This window comes from Magnolia sinica, chromosome 17 (genome assembly GCF_029962835.1).
Source record: "Magnolia sinica isolate HGM2019 chromosome 17, MsV1, whole genome shotgun sequence".
Lineage (NCBI taxonomy): Eukaryota > Viridiplantae > Streptophyta > Magnoliopsida > Magnoliales > Magnoliaceae > Magnolia > Magnolia sinica.
Window position 1 is genome coordinate 66,578,862 of NC_080589.1, and position 19,672 is coordinate 66,598,533.

A 19,672-nucleotide genomic window follows, 5' to 3' on the forward strand; every position below is an offset into this window, starting at 1 on the left:
TCCCCTTGTGTGTTTGATTTCTTCAGCCCAATAAACATGAATGTCAAGAATGAAGTGAAGAATAGTCTCATGTCTCCATCTGGATCGATGAATCTTCAAATTACATCAACCAATCTTAACAGAGCGTATTATTTACAATAGGCCACATCTAAGAGGTATTTCTTATGGGTAAGAGAAAATTATAGTATTCAACTTCCCCTAAATTTGCAGAAAGTTCGACGAAATATGAAGATTGGGTGGTAAAAGATGCTCAAATTAGAGCCTTGTTATGGAATAGTATGAAACCTCATATTAACTGTGAATGTTATCTTCTTCAAGTTAGCAAAAGAAGTGAGGGAAAACTATAAGGAAATGTATTCGGATGAGAAGAATTTAACTCTTATCTATGAGTTACTTCAAAATGCCTTTACTCTTCACCATGGGGATAAGAGTGTAGGGGAATATTATTCAGCCTTGCAAGACATGGGAAGAACTAAATGTGTATCAATCCGTATCGACAGATTATAAGACCATGAGATAGCAGAGAGGAATTTCATGTTGCTAAATTCCTCTTTAGTCTTCGTCCTGAGTTTGAGCCTGTACAAACTCAGATTCTTGGAGGTAGTTAGATCCCATCCGCCACATATGCATTTACTTGTGTTAAACGTGCAGTCATTATAAATACATAAAGTTCATCTTCGTCTGATCACTCTGCGCTTGTTTCTACATCTGGTAGAGGAGATGGAGTAAGTCGTGGTGGTCATGGTCATGGTGGACAATTCGGTGGTAGCAATTCATGGGGATTGGGGTAGAAATACTTGGGGAGGTTGTGGTTCAAATTTTGGTGACAACCGCAATTGTGGTCGTGGTAATAGTCATTGCTCTTATTGTGATCTTAATAACCACATTGTTGATACATGTTGATAACTTATTACTAAGTCGGCGTAGGAAAATCAGGTTCGCTCTTCATATAATGGCCTAAGGGTTATGTCTCCAAGCCTATATCTGCTCATTCTGAATCCAGTATTGCAGGTGATATAGTTACATTGCCCAAGAAAGAGTATGCCAAGCTACAAAAAAGATCATTCCACTCATACTTCATCATCCATGGATACTCTTATTCTGTCAGGTATGATTTGTCTTCCTTCCTCTAAAAGTGTTCCTTGAATTATTGACTCTTGAGCTTCCAATCATATGAATGGTAAGTAGACTCAAATAGTTAAGTCTATGTCCATTTCCTCTATCACATTAGTGGATGATTGGGTACAACTCACCCCACTCCACTTTCATTCTCATCAATACATTATATTCCTAAATTTCCTTTAAGTTTTTGTCAGTAAGTTAACAAAATTCTTAAATTGTTTTGTTATATTTTATCATTCCTATTGTGAATTCCAGGATCTAAAAGGATAGTAGAGGACATGAAGTGAATGGGCTTTATTACCTCAACAGTGGAATAATTGGAGCTGCATTATGGACAAATATTTCTCCTCATTAGTGACATTGTAGGTTAGTTTAAAGAGTATTGTTCCATCAATGTTAGAGTGTGAGGCTTGCAAGTTAAGCAAGCATCATAGAGTGTCATTCCTACCTCATATAGACAAAAGAAATGATAGTCCTTTCTATTTAGTACACTCATATTTAGGGTTCACTTCATATTACCAATTTATGTAATTTGAAGTATTTCATTGTCTTTGTGGATGACAATTCTTACATGACATGATTATATTTTATGAAAGATTGTTCTGAAGTATTTTCTTGTTTTAAGGAATTTCAAATAGAAGTACAACCACAATTCAATATTAAGGTGTGTATTCTATGGTCAAATAATGATAAGGAATATATATCTCATAACTTTAACTCGTATCTATCATCTCATGGCATTATTCACCAAACTTTGTGTGCATACATGCCCCAACAAAATAGAGTAGCTAAACATAAGAATCGACATTTACTTAAGATTGCTAATCCATTGTTGTTAAATATAAAGGTTCTGAAAATATTTGGGAGTAATGAAGTCTTTAACTGGATGCTACCTAATAAATTGAATGTCATCATCTATTTTAGACGGAAAAAATCTTTTTCTACTTTAGCTCTTTATACACTATGTATTTCCACCTTAAGTATTTAATTGTGTGTGTTTTATACATCAATTTGATCATGTCCTTGGCAAGTTTGAGCCAAAGGCCATCAAGTGGGTACTCCTGTACTCAACGAGGACACAAATGTTACAATCCCGTCTAGTGAAAACATTATGTCAACTGATGTCACATTTCTTTAACATACCCCATATCTCTCGAGGTAGAAAGTTCTTGCAATTTGAAGAGGATTCTACTACTCTACCCATTTGTCGAACACCACCTTTAGTGGGGAAGATTCCTGTATCCTCCCTTTGCAACTATATTCCAGATGTTCCAAGTGTGGAGATGAAGGGCATAAAAGAGAGTCTTCTACCAATCCTCTTGCTCCGTCAAAAGATCATCATCCTTTTGAATCTTCATATGTATCATCTAATGAAGGGTGTACATTCTTACACTCAACATCCTATTTCTCAATTTATTTCCTTTACTGGTTTATCTCCTTCCTTTCAAAAATTTGCTATGTCCTTGTCGACCATGTCTAGTCCTCATTCTTTCCAGGAGGCTCTCAGCAGTGATAGGCGGAAACGAGCTGTAAAAGAAGAGATGGATGCACTCTATCAAAATCAAGTGTAGACATTAGCTGAACTACCACCTAGAAAATGTGTGGTTGAGTTTAGATGGGTGTATACAATGAAATATAACCCCAATCGTTTAGTTGATCGATTGAAAGTTCAATTGGTTGCAAAAGAGTACTCTCAAACCCTAGGAGTTGACTATTCAAAGACTCTTTATCCTGTGGAAAAGCTCAACTCTGTATGAGTTGTTGTTTCCATTATTGAAAATTTAGATTGGCCCCTTTATTAGCTTAATGTGAAAAACACATTTCTTTTAAGAGATCTTATTGAAGAATTATATATGAAACAAGCACATGGCTTTGTTGCTCAAGAGGAGACAAACAAAGATGCCACCTTAAGAAGTCAATTGATAGTCTAAAATAATCTCTACAAGCTTGGTTCAACAAGTTCCATAAAGTGGATTTTGAATTTGAAATGAAACGTATGGTTGACCACTCTTTATTTACATGACGAAGTGAGGTGGGTGTCATTGTGTTGGTCATGTATGTAGATGAGATCGTTTTACCGGCAATGATAGTACACATATTGATTAATTGAAGAAATTTTTACAACAATACTTCCATACAAAGGACTTGGGTATTGAGGTGGTGAGATCTAAAGTCGGTATTAATTTGTCACAACAAAAATACATGGTGGATTTACTGGAGGAAACAGGTCTTATGGAAGCCACACCCATCAAAACTCCCATGGATACAAATCATAAGTTGTTGTGGATTAGGAGGAATTAATTAATAATCCAAGGAAATATCATCAACTTACTGGAAAGCTGATCTATTTAACGATTACCTGACCCGATGTCACTTATCCTATAAGTGTGATCCGTCAGTTTATGTAGGCTCCCCGTGTTCCTCATATGGAGGCCATGCTTCATATCTGTAGGTATTTAAAGGGAGCCCCTAATTGTGGTCTTCTTTTTAAGTGGAATGGTCATCTCCAAGTAGAAGGGTATTATGATACAAATTGGGCTGATTCTCGATGTAATAGGTGAATCACTACTAACAATTGTACCTTCGTAGGTGGTAATTTTGTTACATGGAGTAAGAAGCGTAGTAGCTCGATCAAGACCTAGGGGAGAATACAAGGCAATGGCCCATGTGACATGTGAACTCATTTGGCTAAAGATGTTAATGTGTGAGCTTGAATTTATGGTTAACATTCCCACATGGTTGTATTGTGAGCCTACACACGTTTAGGGCTGGATCAAGTAAAATTATAAACCAAACAATACCCAATGGAGTGTAGATTCATCCAATCTTGCAAAGGACTGTTGCCCAATTCAAGAGATTCACCATGTTTCAAATAGGGAAAACTTAGGGTTTGTAAGAGTTGAAAATACTTAGGATCCGGGATTTTCTAGGGTAAGGGTTTGGGATTTGAGGCAAGAGAGGAGAGAAATAGATGAGAGAGAAGAACCAGAGAAGGATCCTGCGTGTGGACAGTAAGCCCACCTGGACGCACGTGCGTGGCTGTCTGCCCGCACGTGCGTGGGGCCCACGAAACTGAAAAAGGACTCCTTGAGTGTGGTCAGCCAAGAAAGGCCCACTCTCACACCAAGTTTCGCGACGATCCGCCTTCCGGTGTGTGCGTGGTGCTTCGCCGAAGTTTCAGCCCCTCTGGTGGACCAGAATCTGGAAATCTGCTGTAGTGGAGAACTTGGGAATAAAAAAGAATAAATCTAAAGAAGGGAGGGCTATGGAAGATGGTGGATGTGGGGTGAAAGAGATGAGTATGATTTGGGATAGTTGTGGCTTCGCACCACGGTAGTTAACCCTTCGAGGAAGGGAGGGTTTTTCACCCTATTAGCTTCTTCAACTCGGGGTGATAGAGAAGGGAAAAAAAACGCGGAATTTTATTCATAGGCTTCAATGAAAAAAAACCTACATGGGGTTGCCTATTTATAAGAAAACTCTAAACCCCAAAAACCATGCCATGTGCGCACATTATTACTTAGAGACGAAGTAACAAATATAACAACTAATCAACATAATCAAAACCATTCATGATGTTTCCAATAACGATAATAACCAAAACTCAAAATCCTAGATCATTTAGGGTATTGGGCCACGATCTTGAGATCCAATGGTAGAATCCCTATGATGATCGAGTCCACTCCAATGCTCCATAGCACGGCTCCCTAACTAAGAGGTCCTCCATAAACGTCGTCGTCGATCCAAATCGATAGTGGGGCCTTCCTCCTCCTTGAGTACATGCGTAGGGAGGGGGGCGTGCGCGTGCACATAATGTCCCCATCAACTTCATCAAGGAGAAAGTTGCTAACGAGGAAATTTGCATGTTTTTCAATTGGCAGATGCATTCACAAAGGCTCTTGGTCGTTCTCATTTAAATCATCTCTTTGCCAAGCTGGGCATTCGTGATATATATTCCAACTTGCGGGGGAGTGTTAATGTACCATGTTGATCTCAAGAGTGGTCCCATGTGTGGTCCAATGGGCCAACTTGGTCTCTCGTGCGGTTTCCTGTGATTTCTTAGCCTAAATATGTGTTAGGTTGAGGTTTAGACCCATGGGCTGATGTTATGTAATAATTTAAGTGTAAAAGGGCATTTTTGTACTTTTCCTTTTAATGAAGAAAGCCCTAATAATAATAATAGAGTTTAGCGGGGGCCTGAGAGCGCCCTCCGCACCCCGCCCCCCCCCCCCCCCCCCCCCAAAACTTGCTAGCAGGAATCTACTGTGACTAAATGCATACCATATTGATTATGAAGAACTTAAGTGCATATAGATTTGGGAAGACGAGAATAGACATTTTAAGCCCACAACTGCCTCTCTACATGCATGGTGCACCTTTGCTCCTAGCATCTAGACAACCTGGCATAGGACTTAAGCTGGCCCACTCATCAGGTGGCCGACATGCATTTTGAATGCAAACGTCGCCAATTTAGAAAACCACATGGTGTTTCTGTACAAGTGAGTCCTACATGATTAGTTGGCTAGCCTGACTATTGGGCCAGGTCATTTACACAGTGGAACCAACCATAATGCATGGATCTGATGTCTCATGTATTCCAGGTATCTAGTGCATAGAAAGATGTGCATGGGGTTACCTCTAAACAAATGCAACTGCAGCTATGGTCAAGAAAGAAACCAGGAAATTAGCTTACACGGTCCATATTGCAGAGGAGAAATGCCGAAAAACAAAGAAGTACAATCACCCATCTCTTTGGAAACTGCTCCCACCAATAAGAAGGCTTCAATGAATCCATATTTGGTCCTATGTCAAACTGTTCCGACTTGAAGTCAGCGCGTGTCCTCGTTCCCAGACGATACTCAGGCTGCTGGCATTGGCCATCAGATATACCAAGTTTATCCAGCTTTCTGGGCTGAAGCCAACTGCTGTTAGATGGATCTGAAGAAAGAAAGCATTCACACCTTCTAGGAACCCTACGTTTAAGATTAATGTTCTGGAACCTTTCACTAAAACTGATCCCAAGAGAACTTGATAGAAGGCGCTCCATTTCTCCAGAAAATGCGACTAATGCTTTCATAGATCTCTTATGAGGGGAAATTTTGAGATGAACTGGGCAATGAGAATATTTAGCCATATAAGAATAATATTCTCCTGGAATATGTAGTTTGTTGCAAAAAATGCTGGTCCATGCAGATCCTGCTCCAGGAACACCCAGGTGCCCTCCTCTATGATGTCTAATAACCTGGTCTCTCTGGTTAACTTTTCCTGCAGAGATAATTGAATCACCATCAGTGACGAAAGGAAATGTTAGTTCAAGTCAGCAGTATTGACCATTGATTGGCCCATTACTACCAGTAATGAATGTCACACATGCATGCACTATCAGACACAACAGCACAAGTGCAACATGGACACTGGCTAGCAAATACATGCATGCATGCGTATGCATATAGTTTTGTATGTACACGATGGTGTGGAGCTATATTCATGAGAAGAAACTGGCAGCATCACTGCATGCATCAGTTTACAGATTAATAAATGCAAAACACACATGTAGCGAATGTGTTACAGATTCATGCCCCATGTTCATGAACGGGAATTCACAACTAATGAAGAATAACCTTACGAGGTACTTTGTTTATGCACCAGGAGGATAGGTTTCACTAAGAAACAAATGGAACTGTGGCAATCCTATGGTTTTAATGACCAAAGCTACAACAAAAGACGCTGTTAAAACTCGCTGACTTGGTTTACAAATATTCTGAGTTGAATTGGCTCAAGCAGTCTGCAACACAGCAATAAAGTCCACGATAAATAAACAGAAAACAATGAGCATTGTCGTCCATCCAAATTCATGGAAAGGACTTCAAATTCACCATCATGCAGTCCAGATTCGTTTAAAGTAACAACAAGCAGATGCTAGGAAATCACATGAACGAGATCATCCATGTCGCGAGGTTAAATTACAAGAACTTTAGAAGGAAGCAAGAGTTAGTGGTGCATAAATGAAGAGATATAAAACAAATTCTCTTATCCAGAACCTTTCTCAATTTAGAAAAAATTGAAAAAGAAAAAAGAGAAAAATCAATGGAACCACGAATGCATATAAAATTCATTAATGAAACTCCATTCTCCAAACAACAAGATTTTCACCTGTGTCAAGCAAGGAAGTACCAAGTACCAAAATGCAACCATTACTTTATCTGGAATGTGAAAATACATTAAATTTCTCCATTCCACATTTTTTATCCTTTGCCAATATCCTTTCAGTTCTTTTTATGAAAAGGTTGGCAGTAGCAGTGTCCATTCTACAAGCAATGATCTTGACCAACTTGAGATACTAAAGTTAAACTTGAAATACTCTTTGGACAGATAAGAGTCTTACATCACTTTGTACACAAAAACTGGTGTGAAAATCCACACAACAATAACATATAATAACATAATGCACACATGTATGTTCCGGTTTAGGCAATTAATGATTTTCTACTTTGAACGGCCACAGTGCACTAAAATGCAGCTCTAGGCTTCGAGCAGTACATAGAAAATTTCCAACCCCCCTGTCCTCATCCATTTCATCAATAAATCAGCAGAGAATCTGAACTCCACTGTATAATGCGGTAAGCTGGTAACCATCTCAATCTACCCTTTTGTTCACAATCAAACTGGAATATGAAAAATGTGATTGATCTTATCAGCATGACAATGGAAGTATTACCATGTTAAACTATTTGAAGTACAAGAACCCCCAACCATAAGATGATTGCCCCATTCCATTAAGATTAAAATTCCTAAATCATCAACAACTACCCTCATGACAAGCTAACTTCCAGGGCAACAGTGCCAATGCATCTAATTATCATCGTCATCTAAGCCTTACGGCCTTACCACAACTAACTAGGGTAAGCTACACAAATCTTATTCTGCCATTCCACTCTATCAAGGACCATATCCTCGATTAAACCATAGGTCATCAAGTCTTTTCTCAATACCTCTAACGATGTACTTTTGGGTTTTTTATTTTATTTTATTTTATTTTATTTTAAAGATTGAAGAAAATGTTATTAAAAGAACGCCAAGGGGAAAACGGAAACAAGCAAAACCAGAAAACAAAAGGAAAGAAAAACAAAAACTGAACAAAACAAGAAAACAAAAGGCTACACAACTCGAAGCTGGGCAACTACAAACCTAGAATGGAAGAAAGAACACAACAATGAGAGATGAGAAGGCATAACGATCATTCCACAACATCTCTAGAGATCAAGGCCACCGCCCGAGAAGAAGAAGAGTTCTGAAAGCAATGGGTGATCTTCCCTCTCCAAATGGCCCAAAACACCGCCATGATAGTCAAACGCTAGATAGCTTTTTGATCTTTACCTGCACCTCCAACATGCCAAGTAAACAGCAAATCATGAGCAATAAGAGGCATGACCCAATAAGTATGGAAACAAGCCAGCATGGACGATCAAACCCCATGAGTGAAGGGGCAGTGGACAACAAGATGACTGATGGATTCCACATCCTCCAGCCAAAGCAAGAGGATATTGGGGAGCACGATTTCTTCTTATCGTTTTTTTCTTCGGCCTTCTTGGCCTTTAATAATATTACTGTAACACCCCATACTTTCAGTCCTCGGGAGGTTACTAACCATCGATGTTCGGAGTGGGATCAATCCAATGTTTTAAATAACGAATAGTGTGTAGCATAGCGTTCACCCCTCTGGAGCGTGAGGCATAAGCTACATAGCGTGTAGCATAAGCTACACACTTCTTCTGAATTTTTAATAAAGGTGCTTGGTTGCACCAATGTCATGATATTCTATACCAGATTAGACTGATTAATAATGAAATTTAAGAAAATTTCATGATATTTGGTGCAATAAAATGCAACCTAAAGTAATAGGAAAGGGAAATGATTAAGTATAAAGGTTAAGAAAGAGCAATGAAACTGATTTGATATTGTTATTTAGATTATTTTACTGAAAGCATTAAAAAGGTTAACTAATTTTTATTGGAAATGGAAAAATGTAACAAATCATTGAAACATCATGTGAGCTACATAGCTTGTAGCATAGTCTACATAACGTGTAGCATATGCAAATTATGATGTAGCGTAGGCTACATGCGACTTAAACTATTTTCTTGAGCTACGTAGCGTTAAGGCCATGCTACGCTACGTAGCGTAAGCTACATGCTACATAGCGTAGCTATTTAAAACATTGGATCAATCTAGCCGTTGGATTGATAAAGATCCACAAATAAGACAAGATCATCGAAGTATGGTCCACCTAAGTTTTTGATTTGTCTCATCTCTAGCCAGATGCCCTATTTAGACCCATACAACCTAATGGTCAGTGTGGATTTCGCTAGTCATCACCGTGGGCCCCACACTCATGGTGTGTGTGCACCGAGAGTGTGCACACTTGTTGTGCATTGGATCATGAACCCGGCCAAATCTAGCACTAACTTGAGCTCTCCAGAAAAAGGAGAGATTTCTCTCTCTTTCTTTTGTTCCTTCCAAAACAAGATTCAAATGGATCCGTTGGTTTGATATGTGGCCCACCATCACTTCACATGACGGCGATCTGAGCCGTCCATCGTGTTCGGATGAAAGTTCTGACCAAACCCTAACCTTGTTCGCATGTTGGCACACTTGTGCATGCACATGAGTTCCGGCACAAACAGGAGTTGTGTGAGGCGTTTATCCAAAACCAAAAATTGTTTCTTTGTGGTGAGCTGGCGATCTGTGTGCATTGGTTTCTCTCTATCCCAACCATCCATTTCGAGCATTCTCAGCCCTCCATTCAATGCTCAAGTTAGGGTTTCCAAACAAAAGAAGCCGCTACTAGAAATCTTTTCGGTAACAAATAGTGTAGCCATAGAAAACATCCAGACCATGTATTCTTTTCATCCAACGGCTCTAGAAGGATCAAAACATTACTATATATGAAGAGAATTGATCAACAACATCTCTCGTTCCGTTTCATGTGACAACCCCGGAGAAGCAGCCAAAAACTTCAATGTCTGAACCCACCGCCCAAAGCTCTTCAGACCTTCGTTTCAATGCATTCAAAAGCTCCATGGGGTTCATCTGGACTGTCCAAAAGAAAGAGCTTGAAGAAATCTTTCCCGGTGTGAAATCCGCCATTAGAGGCAATCACCTTCCCAGCCGGGAGGTGCTATCCATGGAACCTTATATAGTTGCCGATTCAAGATCTGGATCATTCATTAGGTAGGCCTCTGAGTCAGCGTTTAATCAACAATAATCTTGTCGAGATCAGATCCGCCAGCAGATACCACAATTCAAGAGAAATCAGCGTCACGAACCGAGTTCGCACGCTCTTTGTCGAGTTGTGTCAGCAGACATAACTTGTTCGAGAGCTGTATTCTAGCACAAATTCTGAAAACCCTGAGACCTCTTTAGACAACACAGAGAGAGAGAGAGAGAGAGAGAGAGAGAGGCCGTGAGGGAGTGTGGGTGTGTGCCGTTTCAACTCTGTCGAGTTCGCTATTGAGTTGGCGACTCACCGTGCGACTCAGCTAGGTCCGAGCTCATCCAAACGCTAGTTCGTTTCAGGTGTGGCGATTCTAGTTATGGCTGGGACACTGGGAACTATTGCTAAGGTTAGAGAACAAAGAGAAGAAAGGAAAAATAATTGTGGAATAAGAAAGAAGAAGAAATGAGCAGATGGAAGATCAAACAAGAGAAATTGGAAGTGTTGTCGGGTCTTTGTCGAGTTGACTCGGGTTCAACTCAAGGTCGAGTCTGGACCCATTCTGTGCAGATCTTGCTGGTCGAGGTTTTTTTAGAACCTGAGTTGGGGTTGATTCAGTCTAGCCTCTCAACAGCGAGGTTTTATGGCTCGAGTTTTCATCGAATCGGGATTTAGTAGGTGATCTATTGGATTACAACTATAAGTTATTTTAGTGTTAATTAGATTCTTATATGGGAGATTAAAACCCTTTAACTCCATGTATAGGTTTTCTTTGTTTGAATCATGTCAAAACTGAGGTAAACCAAGTTCTACCGTGTTAAGCCAAGTTCGTCTAAGTTGAAGTCTAGTCGGGTCTCTTGGCTAGATGAGTTAAAACTTATGATTGAAATTGTTATTTGATTGTGGTTAGTAACTAAATGATTAGATGCAAGAGATTAAATTCCTAATTCTTTTGTATATTATCTCATCTATGTTGAAGTGGGTTAGAGTGGATTTGCACTAGAGTGTAGTCAAATCAATCCCGCCATTTAAAGCTAGAACTTGATCCTTTAGACCAATCTTACTTTCCATTGACACTTGCTTGAGAATTGAATTGAAAGGTGAGGATCACCTTTCAAGCTTTCCTTCATTATAATAGTTAGTTTAGTTTCCTTTTGATTTATTTGCCTAACTCAATGTTTATGACCAATTTATGTGTATGATTAAATAGTTAGTTGAGTTATAAACTGTTAATCTTAGCTTTAAGTTGATTCACACTTATATATGTACTTTCTCTTATATTTAGAAGTCATATGAGTATGTTTCTGGATTTGTAGATATTAATGTTTTAGATTTTACAGTGTTATGATTTAATGAGTTTTTAACTTTAGTCTAGTTATGGTGATTTATGTGTTTGGAGAATTACATCTTGTTTTGCCACTTGAAGATTATTGGATAGTATTATTGAAGATTCCTCAAACTAGTGGTTGTTTGTGAATGGATTAAATGTATTTGGTTATAGACTTACCATCTCGTGGATTATTTGTGCCTTATAGCTTGTGGTTTGTACTCTTTTGTTGTGTCCTTGAATTGACTTGGTGCCAATGTGGCTTATTGAGAGAATCTTTTTTTCGGAACTGTATCTAGACTTGTGATGGTAAGGTCTACATGTTGAATCATGAGTAGCCGCTAGTTATAGAAGTTTATATAAATAGAATACCATAAATCCATTGTATTACAATCACTACTTGTAATCTTTCGAGTGTATTTTAATTTTACTTGCTAAAGTCTAATGAGCCGGGGATGGTGGTATGGGACACTATGCCCGAGCTGTCAGCTTATGCTGAGTGACGACCTTTCATAGTGACCTTTAAGCTTTTATGATGTGTTGTTTGTAAATTGGACTAACAAAGGATGGATTAATCATGCATACATAGCATGTGGGCATTATCGGGTGCCTGGTTAACTGTTTGAAAGACCAGTGTACTGTCCGAACAATCCTTATTACATTTTAAATAGATCGACTGTTTAAAAGACCCATTCTCTTGCACGAATTGGCCAACTGTTTGAAAGGTCCATTCATTTGTTCAGCTGGATGTGCATCCCCAGGTTGATTGCATTCATACATCCATGTATTAATCAAGATTAAATTGATGATTGAATATTGTAGTTGTTTGTGTTATATTTGTGAGTGGATTTAATTATTGATCAAGGGAAACCCTCTAATTCGAGCAACGAGAGCTTGAATTTGAAAGGCTTAAGGCCTCAACTCTCCTCGACAAAGTCCAAAAGGACGGTGCCATGATCAGTGATGGGGAGGGGTCGACCCCATGCAAGACCATAGGAAAGGCATCCAAACTGTCGGGGCAAACAAGGAATTTGTCGAAGCGAAAGAGGATAGAGGGATTTTGACCATTCGACCCGGTGAATTTTACATCCAAAAGGGAAAGATCCACAAGATCATTCTTGTCGACCCAGTCAAAGAATAACTTCATTCTTTTAGAGAGACGGTTACCATATGACTTCTCAAAGGAGAAGCTAAACCATTTAAGTATACTTTCCTCATCTTATTACCCATCGGTGCTTCTCCTAAGTTCCCTTGAACAAATCCATTTCTAATTCTATCCTTGTCTTTCTGGTCATCCATCTCAACGTCCTCATTTAAGCTACACTCACCCTATCAACATGTTATTAGTTAAGCCCAACATTTTGTCCCGTAAAGCATAGCTAATGCTATAGCTGTCATGTAAAATTTTCCCCTTCAATTTTGTAGGTACAAGGCAATCACATAAAACTCCAGAGGCACACCTCCACTTCATCCACCCAGCTCTAAGTCTACGAGCAACATCCTTCTCTCTACTTTCCTGATTATCGACCCAAGATCTCAAAAATGGTCATTTCGGGGTACTTCTTGGACAACCTTCTTGACTAGTTCCTCATTTCCACTGCTATTGCTGCTAAAATTCCATTCCATACACTCTGCTTCAGTCCCACTAATTTCAAAACCTTTAGCTTTTTTGTTTACCCCCTCCCTCATACTATCAATCAAAAGATTCAAAACTACGTCATTTGCAAACAACATACGCCATATGACCTCTTCTTGTAGTGCCAATGTATCTACAAGAGGTATTATACCATACTCCAGCAGAGAATGGTGAATCATATGCACATACACATAGTCACCAAATCAATGGATACAAGGCACCATGTGCATCCATCTAAACTGTCCATATCATGGGCCTTATCATGGATGGTGCATGATCCTAGAATTATAATGGTCAGTGACCATAGCTGCCCAATCAGTGCCCATCATATGGATGGTCAAAACAAAATGGGAATAGTCCAAGTTCCATATGCAAAATCGAATAAATAGGAAGCCTCATACCAATATGATTTTTGGGCCATGCTCCATCCATTATTGGACCATGGTTTGGAGGGATTGGATTGGCATGCATGTACCTGAAATGTACAACAGATATCTGCATGTGTATCATCTGCAATACTCTCTAAGTATGGTATAATTCCTTCATCTACTGGATTAAAATTTTCATTAATTTAAAGCAAGAAAGGCATAGTCTTGGGAAAGGATGCATTGCACATGATTTTCAGAGAAAAATTTGGCTCAAACACGTAAAGAAATGACACAGTTATTGTCAAGCAAGAAATCAATAAAGACTGAATCCAGCCCTAGACTTAATTCCAACTTATGAAGAATTAATATTTAATCCTACTGCCCTGCTCAACCGTTCAAATGCAAATTAAGCTTAGCTTCACCAAAAAGAACAGCAAAATCCCCGACACACCAGCTTCATCTGTTTAAAGTAAAAAAGTCAAATCTATAAAAAAATAATAATAATAAAATAAAATAAAATAACAAATTTAGCTTTAATTCATAGAAAATGTCAAATTTTGATCCCAATGCTGACACTTTTATCTATTTCTAGCTTACGTCATTTGCATGTTGTTCAGCAAAGTTACACATTTATATATTTATCTTTCTGCTAAATATAAATTTAGCTTAATATCAAGGTAAAACACCTCCTCCAACTAACACTATTTCCAACCTCTCTGATCACATAAATCAACAAATAAACTACATTCAACTACAGTCAGATCAAGTTCAAGTAAAATAATAATAATAATAATACAAAAGAGAAGAGTCATTTGAGCTAGTACACTAGACGTTTGTTGCTTTGGACCACCCATGACTGTTGCATTTCCCAAAACCACACTAATCAGATAATTTAGACCACCTAATCAATAGAACTCAAAAGGGATGGTTGAAAACAAAGTAGACAATACGGTCCACTTCAACAGAAAAAGAAAATCCATCAACCAATGGACTACACTTGCCCAGTCAGCAGAACAGTCACTCATCCACAATGTTACCGACAGATGGACAGTTTTCTGTTCATCCAACCATCAGCTATGCGGGTCTTCATCGTCAAACCACCCAAGCAACTAAATCCAGCACAATCAAGGCAAACTTATCCACAGAAATTTTTATAAATAAAGTCCACCTAAGCTTAATCAGTTATCCATGAATTTCTCATGAAAAGACTTCGATGCTCTTGGAGAGCATGATGGTCTATATGCACGCATCGATTGTACACATGGCATATATGTTCACTCAAATTAGCCCATCCAAGTTGTGGGCCCCACTTCTGATGGGTCATAACCAGCACAATGATGACCGTACGGAAGATTGTTTTAAATCCAATGGATGCAGTCAAGCAGTCCGAATTCAGCAAATAGGACCATCCAATCAATCTGAATTTGAAACTATAACCTATCTACAGTGGGCCCAGACATTTGGACGGTTTGATCAATCTGATTCTGAGCATGAACAAATGAATCACCAAATTCCTCCAATCCCCTCAAAAAAAAATTTCCTCCCCACAAAAGATTTCACTGAATACAGGGGACGAACCACAGCAGCGGAAACAGTTCAAAACGACAGAAGAAATTCGGAATTATCCAGATGAACAGAGCCAAACGGCATGAAAAGCAGAGTCCGACTTTAGGAATAGAGAAAGGGGGGGCTAGAGATGGTAGGAATTGCACCTGAAAGGAGGAAAGAACTGAAATTCACACCACGGACTGCCATTGCCGTATGGATTCGAGCTTTATGGTGGGGAAGAACAGCAGCTAATCCGCCATTTTCAGAAAAGATGAGAGATAGGATATTGCATCTCTCTCTCTCTCTCTCTCTCTCTCTGGGGAGCTGAAGAGGATAAAAGGAGGTTTTTAGTCCATGCATCTGAGTGTCTGGGTTTTTTTCCTCCTTTTTTGTGAAAGCGGGAAAAAAATCTCTCTTCTGTTGATGTTCATACGTGGCACAATGGAAGGATGAGATTTCGACACGTGGCGCTTCCGCTTTGTGATTGAAGGCGAAGGTTCCAGGGACGTTACGAGCCCGAATCCCGTACAACGCCTATTTGATGCAACGGGTATAACGCCCGAGCTCTTTGGGGCCCACCGTTTTTTTCTTGCCATCCAATCCGTCCATTAGATTTTTTCATTTTTCCTACAAATTAAAGGAAAATGAATGGACTGAATTCATTTGGACCATTCCACATGAAGTCAAGGTGTTTTTAGCTGTGATTTTATATTTTTCCCATGGTGTGGCCCATTTAAATATTTTATTAGATTTATAGTTATAATGTACGGTTATAATGAGATTTTAAAGTGGATGGATGGAGTGAACTTTACAAGTATAACATTTTTTCTGCTAAAAAGCTCGTATGTTGTACCCAATGCATAATACACGTGTTGTAGGGTATTCCAGTAACGGACGTTACTGCTCGGCTCCGTCACGGGTGCGAAAGTGAATATATGAACGAAAATATGAGAGAGCCATCTCTCTACCGTACACGTGGACGTCTGCCTTACCAATCTGGTCCACCATATACTGGGTCCCATCATAGATGGGTCACATATCAAAAATCACACTTATTAGATAACTGTATCCATCTAAGCTTTGCCAAAAAAATCAACGGTTGAAAACAAAGAACATTTACGGTTAGTTTTCCGTCAGGTAATTTGAAGAAAATCGATGAGATGATGATAGTCTAATACGTTTTATTTTATGAAATCTAGTCCATCTGTTCTAAGGCCAAACATATGGATGGATCCGATTGATACGTGACCCTTCCAAGTGTACTGTGGAGAGATGGCTCTACCACATTCCGTTTCCTCCGGCGCTCCATATAACCTACTTGCGAGAGTGCAGCTTGGGAGTGAACCTGCAAGTGCACTCGCATAGAGACCTGCCTGTGCGTGAGATCCAAGCCAATCATCGTATGGACCAATTGGTATGGTTCTGATAGGCCGAAAAATAGGGAGCTTTGCTAATCTGGTGCACCAAAAGAGTACTTTGCTGTGGACCATTGATTGATTTTCTTTAACCGTCCACTTGTTTTTTTACATGTTTGGCTGATTAGGTGAACAAAATCCACAGTTTTTTTGTACCATAGAATCTAAATGGTGAGTCCACATGATGAACGTCTTGGATCTAACATGCAGATATGAGTGGATGTAGCAGGGCTCATTGGCTTTGGAGAAGAGAGAGTACCGTTAAAATGGGACGTGGATTTCCTGGGAAAGGCTTTTCAGGAACTTACTACGCAAGAATGCTGGGTAGGGCCCATCGAGATATTTTGGAGAAATAAACTCCGTTCATCCGTCTTAGTAGATCATTTTGGGACACGTGGCCAAAAGTTAGGTGGATCCAAAACTCAAGTGAGCCACAAGAGAGGAAACAATGGGGATTCGGTGGCCTAAAATTAGGTGGATCCAAAACTCAAGTGAGCCACAAGAGAGGAAACAATGGGGATTCGGTGAGCACCGCTGAAACATTCTTATGGACATGAAGATATTTTTTTGGTTCTTTCACTTTATTTTATTGAGAGTGACCTTATAAATGGCTTGGATGGCCATAGACATCAGAATGTCAACGGTACAAATTTCTTTCCCCAAATTCCTTTCTTGCGTGACTCAATTGAGTTGTGGATCTAACTCATTTTTTATCAGAAGTCCTACAATGAGCTATAAAAACATATGAACAGGATAGATTGATAAAAAACATTGCAGTGAGCTCCACCCAATATTCTTGCGCATGAACCTGCTGTGAAAGGCTTTCGCTGGAAATCCACGTCCGTTAAAATGGGACGCAGATTTCTTGCCAAAACCTTTCATGGGAAGTTCTTGCGCCGGAAACTTAGGCAGGGTTCACTGTGAAGTTCGAGAGAAATCTAACTCTTATATCCTTTTTTTGAGATCATTTTATGGCTTGTGATCAAAATTGAAGAGTATCAAAGACTCAAATGGGCCTCACTAAAAGAAAATGTGGGCAGGGAAATTCTTATCATTGAAACCTCTCTAGGTCAACAGTTATTTTTAAATGAAATCCATACCGTTCATGACGTCATTATTATTGGGATGAACTGGAAAAACAAATATTACCCTGATTCAAAACTTCTGTGGCCCCACAAAAATTTCAACTGTGGAAGTTCAATCCTCACTTTTTCGGCCCACTTGGGTATTAGATCCGGTTCATTTTTGACCCGTTGTACTAAAATGAGCTCATAAAACATATGGCCGGGGTGGATTTCTCAAAGACTTCACGGTGGGCCCTACCTAAGTTTCCAGCACAGGAACTTCCTAAGAAAGGCTTTCACAGGAAATCCGCGTCCGTTAAAATGCGATATTTATTTCGGCTTCGCCAATGGGGAGAAAGAGCCTTGGGAGATGGACCAAATATCAATCCTCTCAAAAACTGTCGTACACAGCGCGTACAACTCTAGCTCGGTGTACAAACCGTACTCTGTGTGTGTGTGAAATCGACCCTGTGCATCGGGTGGGCCCCTTGATTTTACGTTCGTCTGCAGAAATTTATACCGAAGGAAAATCGAGGTGGGCCACACCATAGGGAACATTGGATAGGATAAGCCAACCGTAGGCTGTGCGTGGGGCGATCCTTATGTGTAGAGCTAAGTACGGAACGGCTTTAGCAGGCTTGACCCGTTTGACCCGTGGAGATTCGACTCAACTTAAACGGAACGGGTGAATCGACTCAAACCAAGTTTGAGTTTGAGTAACTTCAGCATGAAAGAACCGCTCATTAGCTAGCTGAACTAATTTGAAGTGACCCAAGCCACCAGCTTTCACAAACATAAATTCGTTATTCGTACCTGGTTCAGCCTCACAATCCTTCGTGGGCATCGTATGATGAGATTTCGGTTGCTTTTAGCTCTCCCTTCTCGTATACTGTACTCATGAAAGACGTCACAATTGCCGTATCTTTTGAAAGTAGTCAAAGGGTCGAAGGTCTACCTCCATTCCTCGTGTGAGTAGCTCTCATTTTTAGTCAAGCCAGTGCTTCGGTGAGAAGATTTATTTTATAGTTTTAGAAACTCAACTTGACTCAGCCCAAAATCTCACTTGATACTAATTCCACTCCACTTGAAACCCAACTCATACATATTAAAAAATATCTAGATTTGACGTTTCAGATCTGAAATGCCAATAACTACTGGAAAGAGTGCAATTTCGGCAAGTGCACATTGGTTCTAGCTGTGAGTTCAACCCGCGGATACCCACTGCACCTAGAGCTGGGCATCGGACCGAGTTGAATCGGATTGGGCCCAACTCGACCAGATCTGAGTTCTGCATGGCCTGACTCGAACTCGGTCAGAACCGGGACCGAGTCCTGGTCCTCTGACCCAATCCGATCCTAACCCATGTGGCTCTGGACCGATCCGAGTTCGACTCGGTCAGGAAAACCGAGTCGGATCAGATTGGCCCAGTTTCGGATCCGATCCAAGAAAAACAAAAAAGAGGAGAGAGAGAGAGAGAGAGAGAAAGAGAGAGATTTTGTACCTTGATATGACAAATGGCATCATGAAGTAATACGCATAGCTCCAGAAGATCCAAGCAAGAAAGGCTACCGACATCCCTGTAAAAGCATACCTTGCATATGCGATAATGTCCAGCAGTGGAGCTTCACCGCTCCCCAATGAATACAGCAGGACTTTGAGCAAGGCGACCTCTCCCACATGGAAGCAACTAGACAAGTAACCTCTGAATATGAATATTGCAATCCCAAATCCTCCAAAAGGTTGCATAAGAAAAGGCTGCAGTATGCCTTTTTTTTTTCGGCACAACAAATACTAAAGCTACTACAGTCACCTTGAAGCTTTGATACAAATAGACAAGAGAAGAATAAGAAAATGAAAATTTTCAAACTGAAATTTCATTAGAACCTCTCATTTGTGCAAAAATCATTGTAGAGCTTGGTATGGGGCACACCTTTTCAATTGTATCAACGTTGAAGTCACTATGCCACTTCAGTTTTTA

The 19,672-nt window shown here is 39.8% G+C and overlaps 1 protein-coding gene across 1 annotated transcript in view; it reads right to left on the reverse strand.

Annotated features, from left to right (window-relative positions):
• LOC131231919 (ascorbate transporter, chloroplastic-like) overlaps positions 1-15,580 on the reverse strand; it is a 34,019-nt gene extending 18,439 nt beyond the window's left edge. The window contains exons 1-2 of the mRNA XM_058228301.1: positions 15,380-15,580; positions 5,816-6,387 (exon numbers count right to left, since the gene is read on the reverse strand). Coding sequence (XP_058084284.1) covers positions 5,816-6,387; positions 15,380-15,575 — 768 coding nt within the window. The 5' untranslated portion in view covers positions 15,576-15,580. The remainder of the gene's footprint in view (positions 1-5,815; positions 6,388-15,379) is intronic.
• Between the last annotated feature and the right edge of the window lie 4,092 nt (positions 15,581-19,672).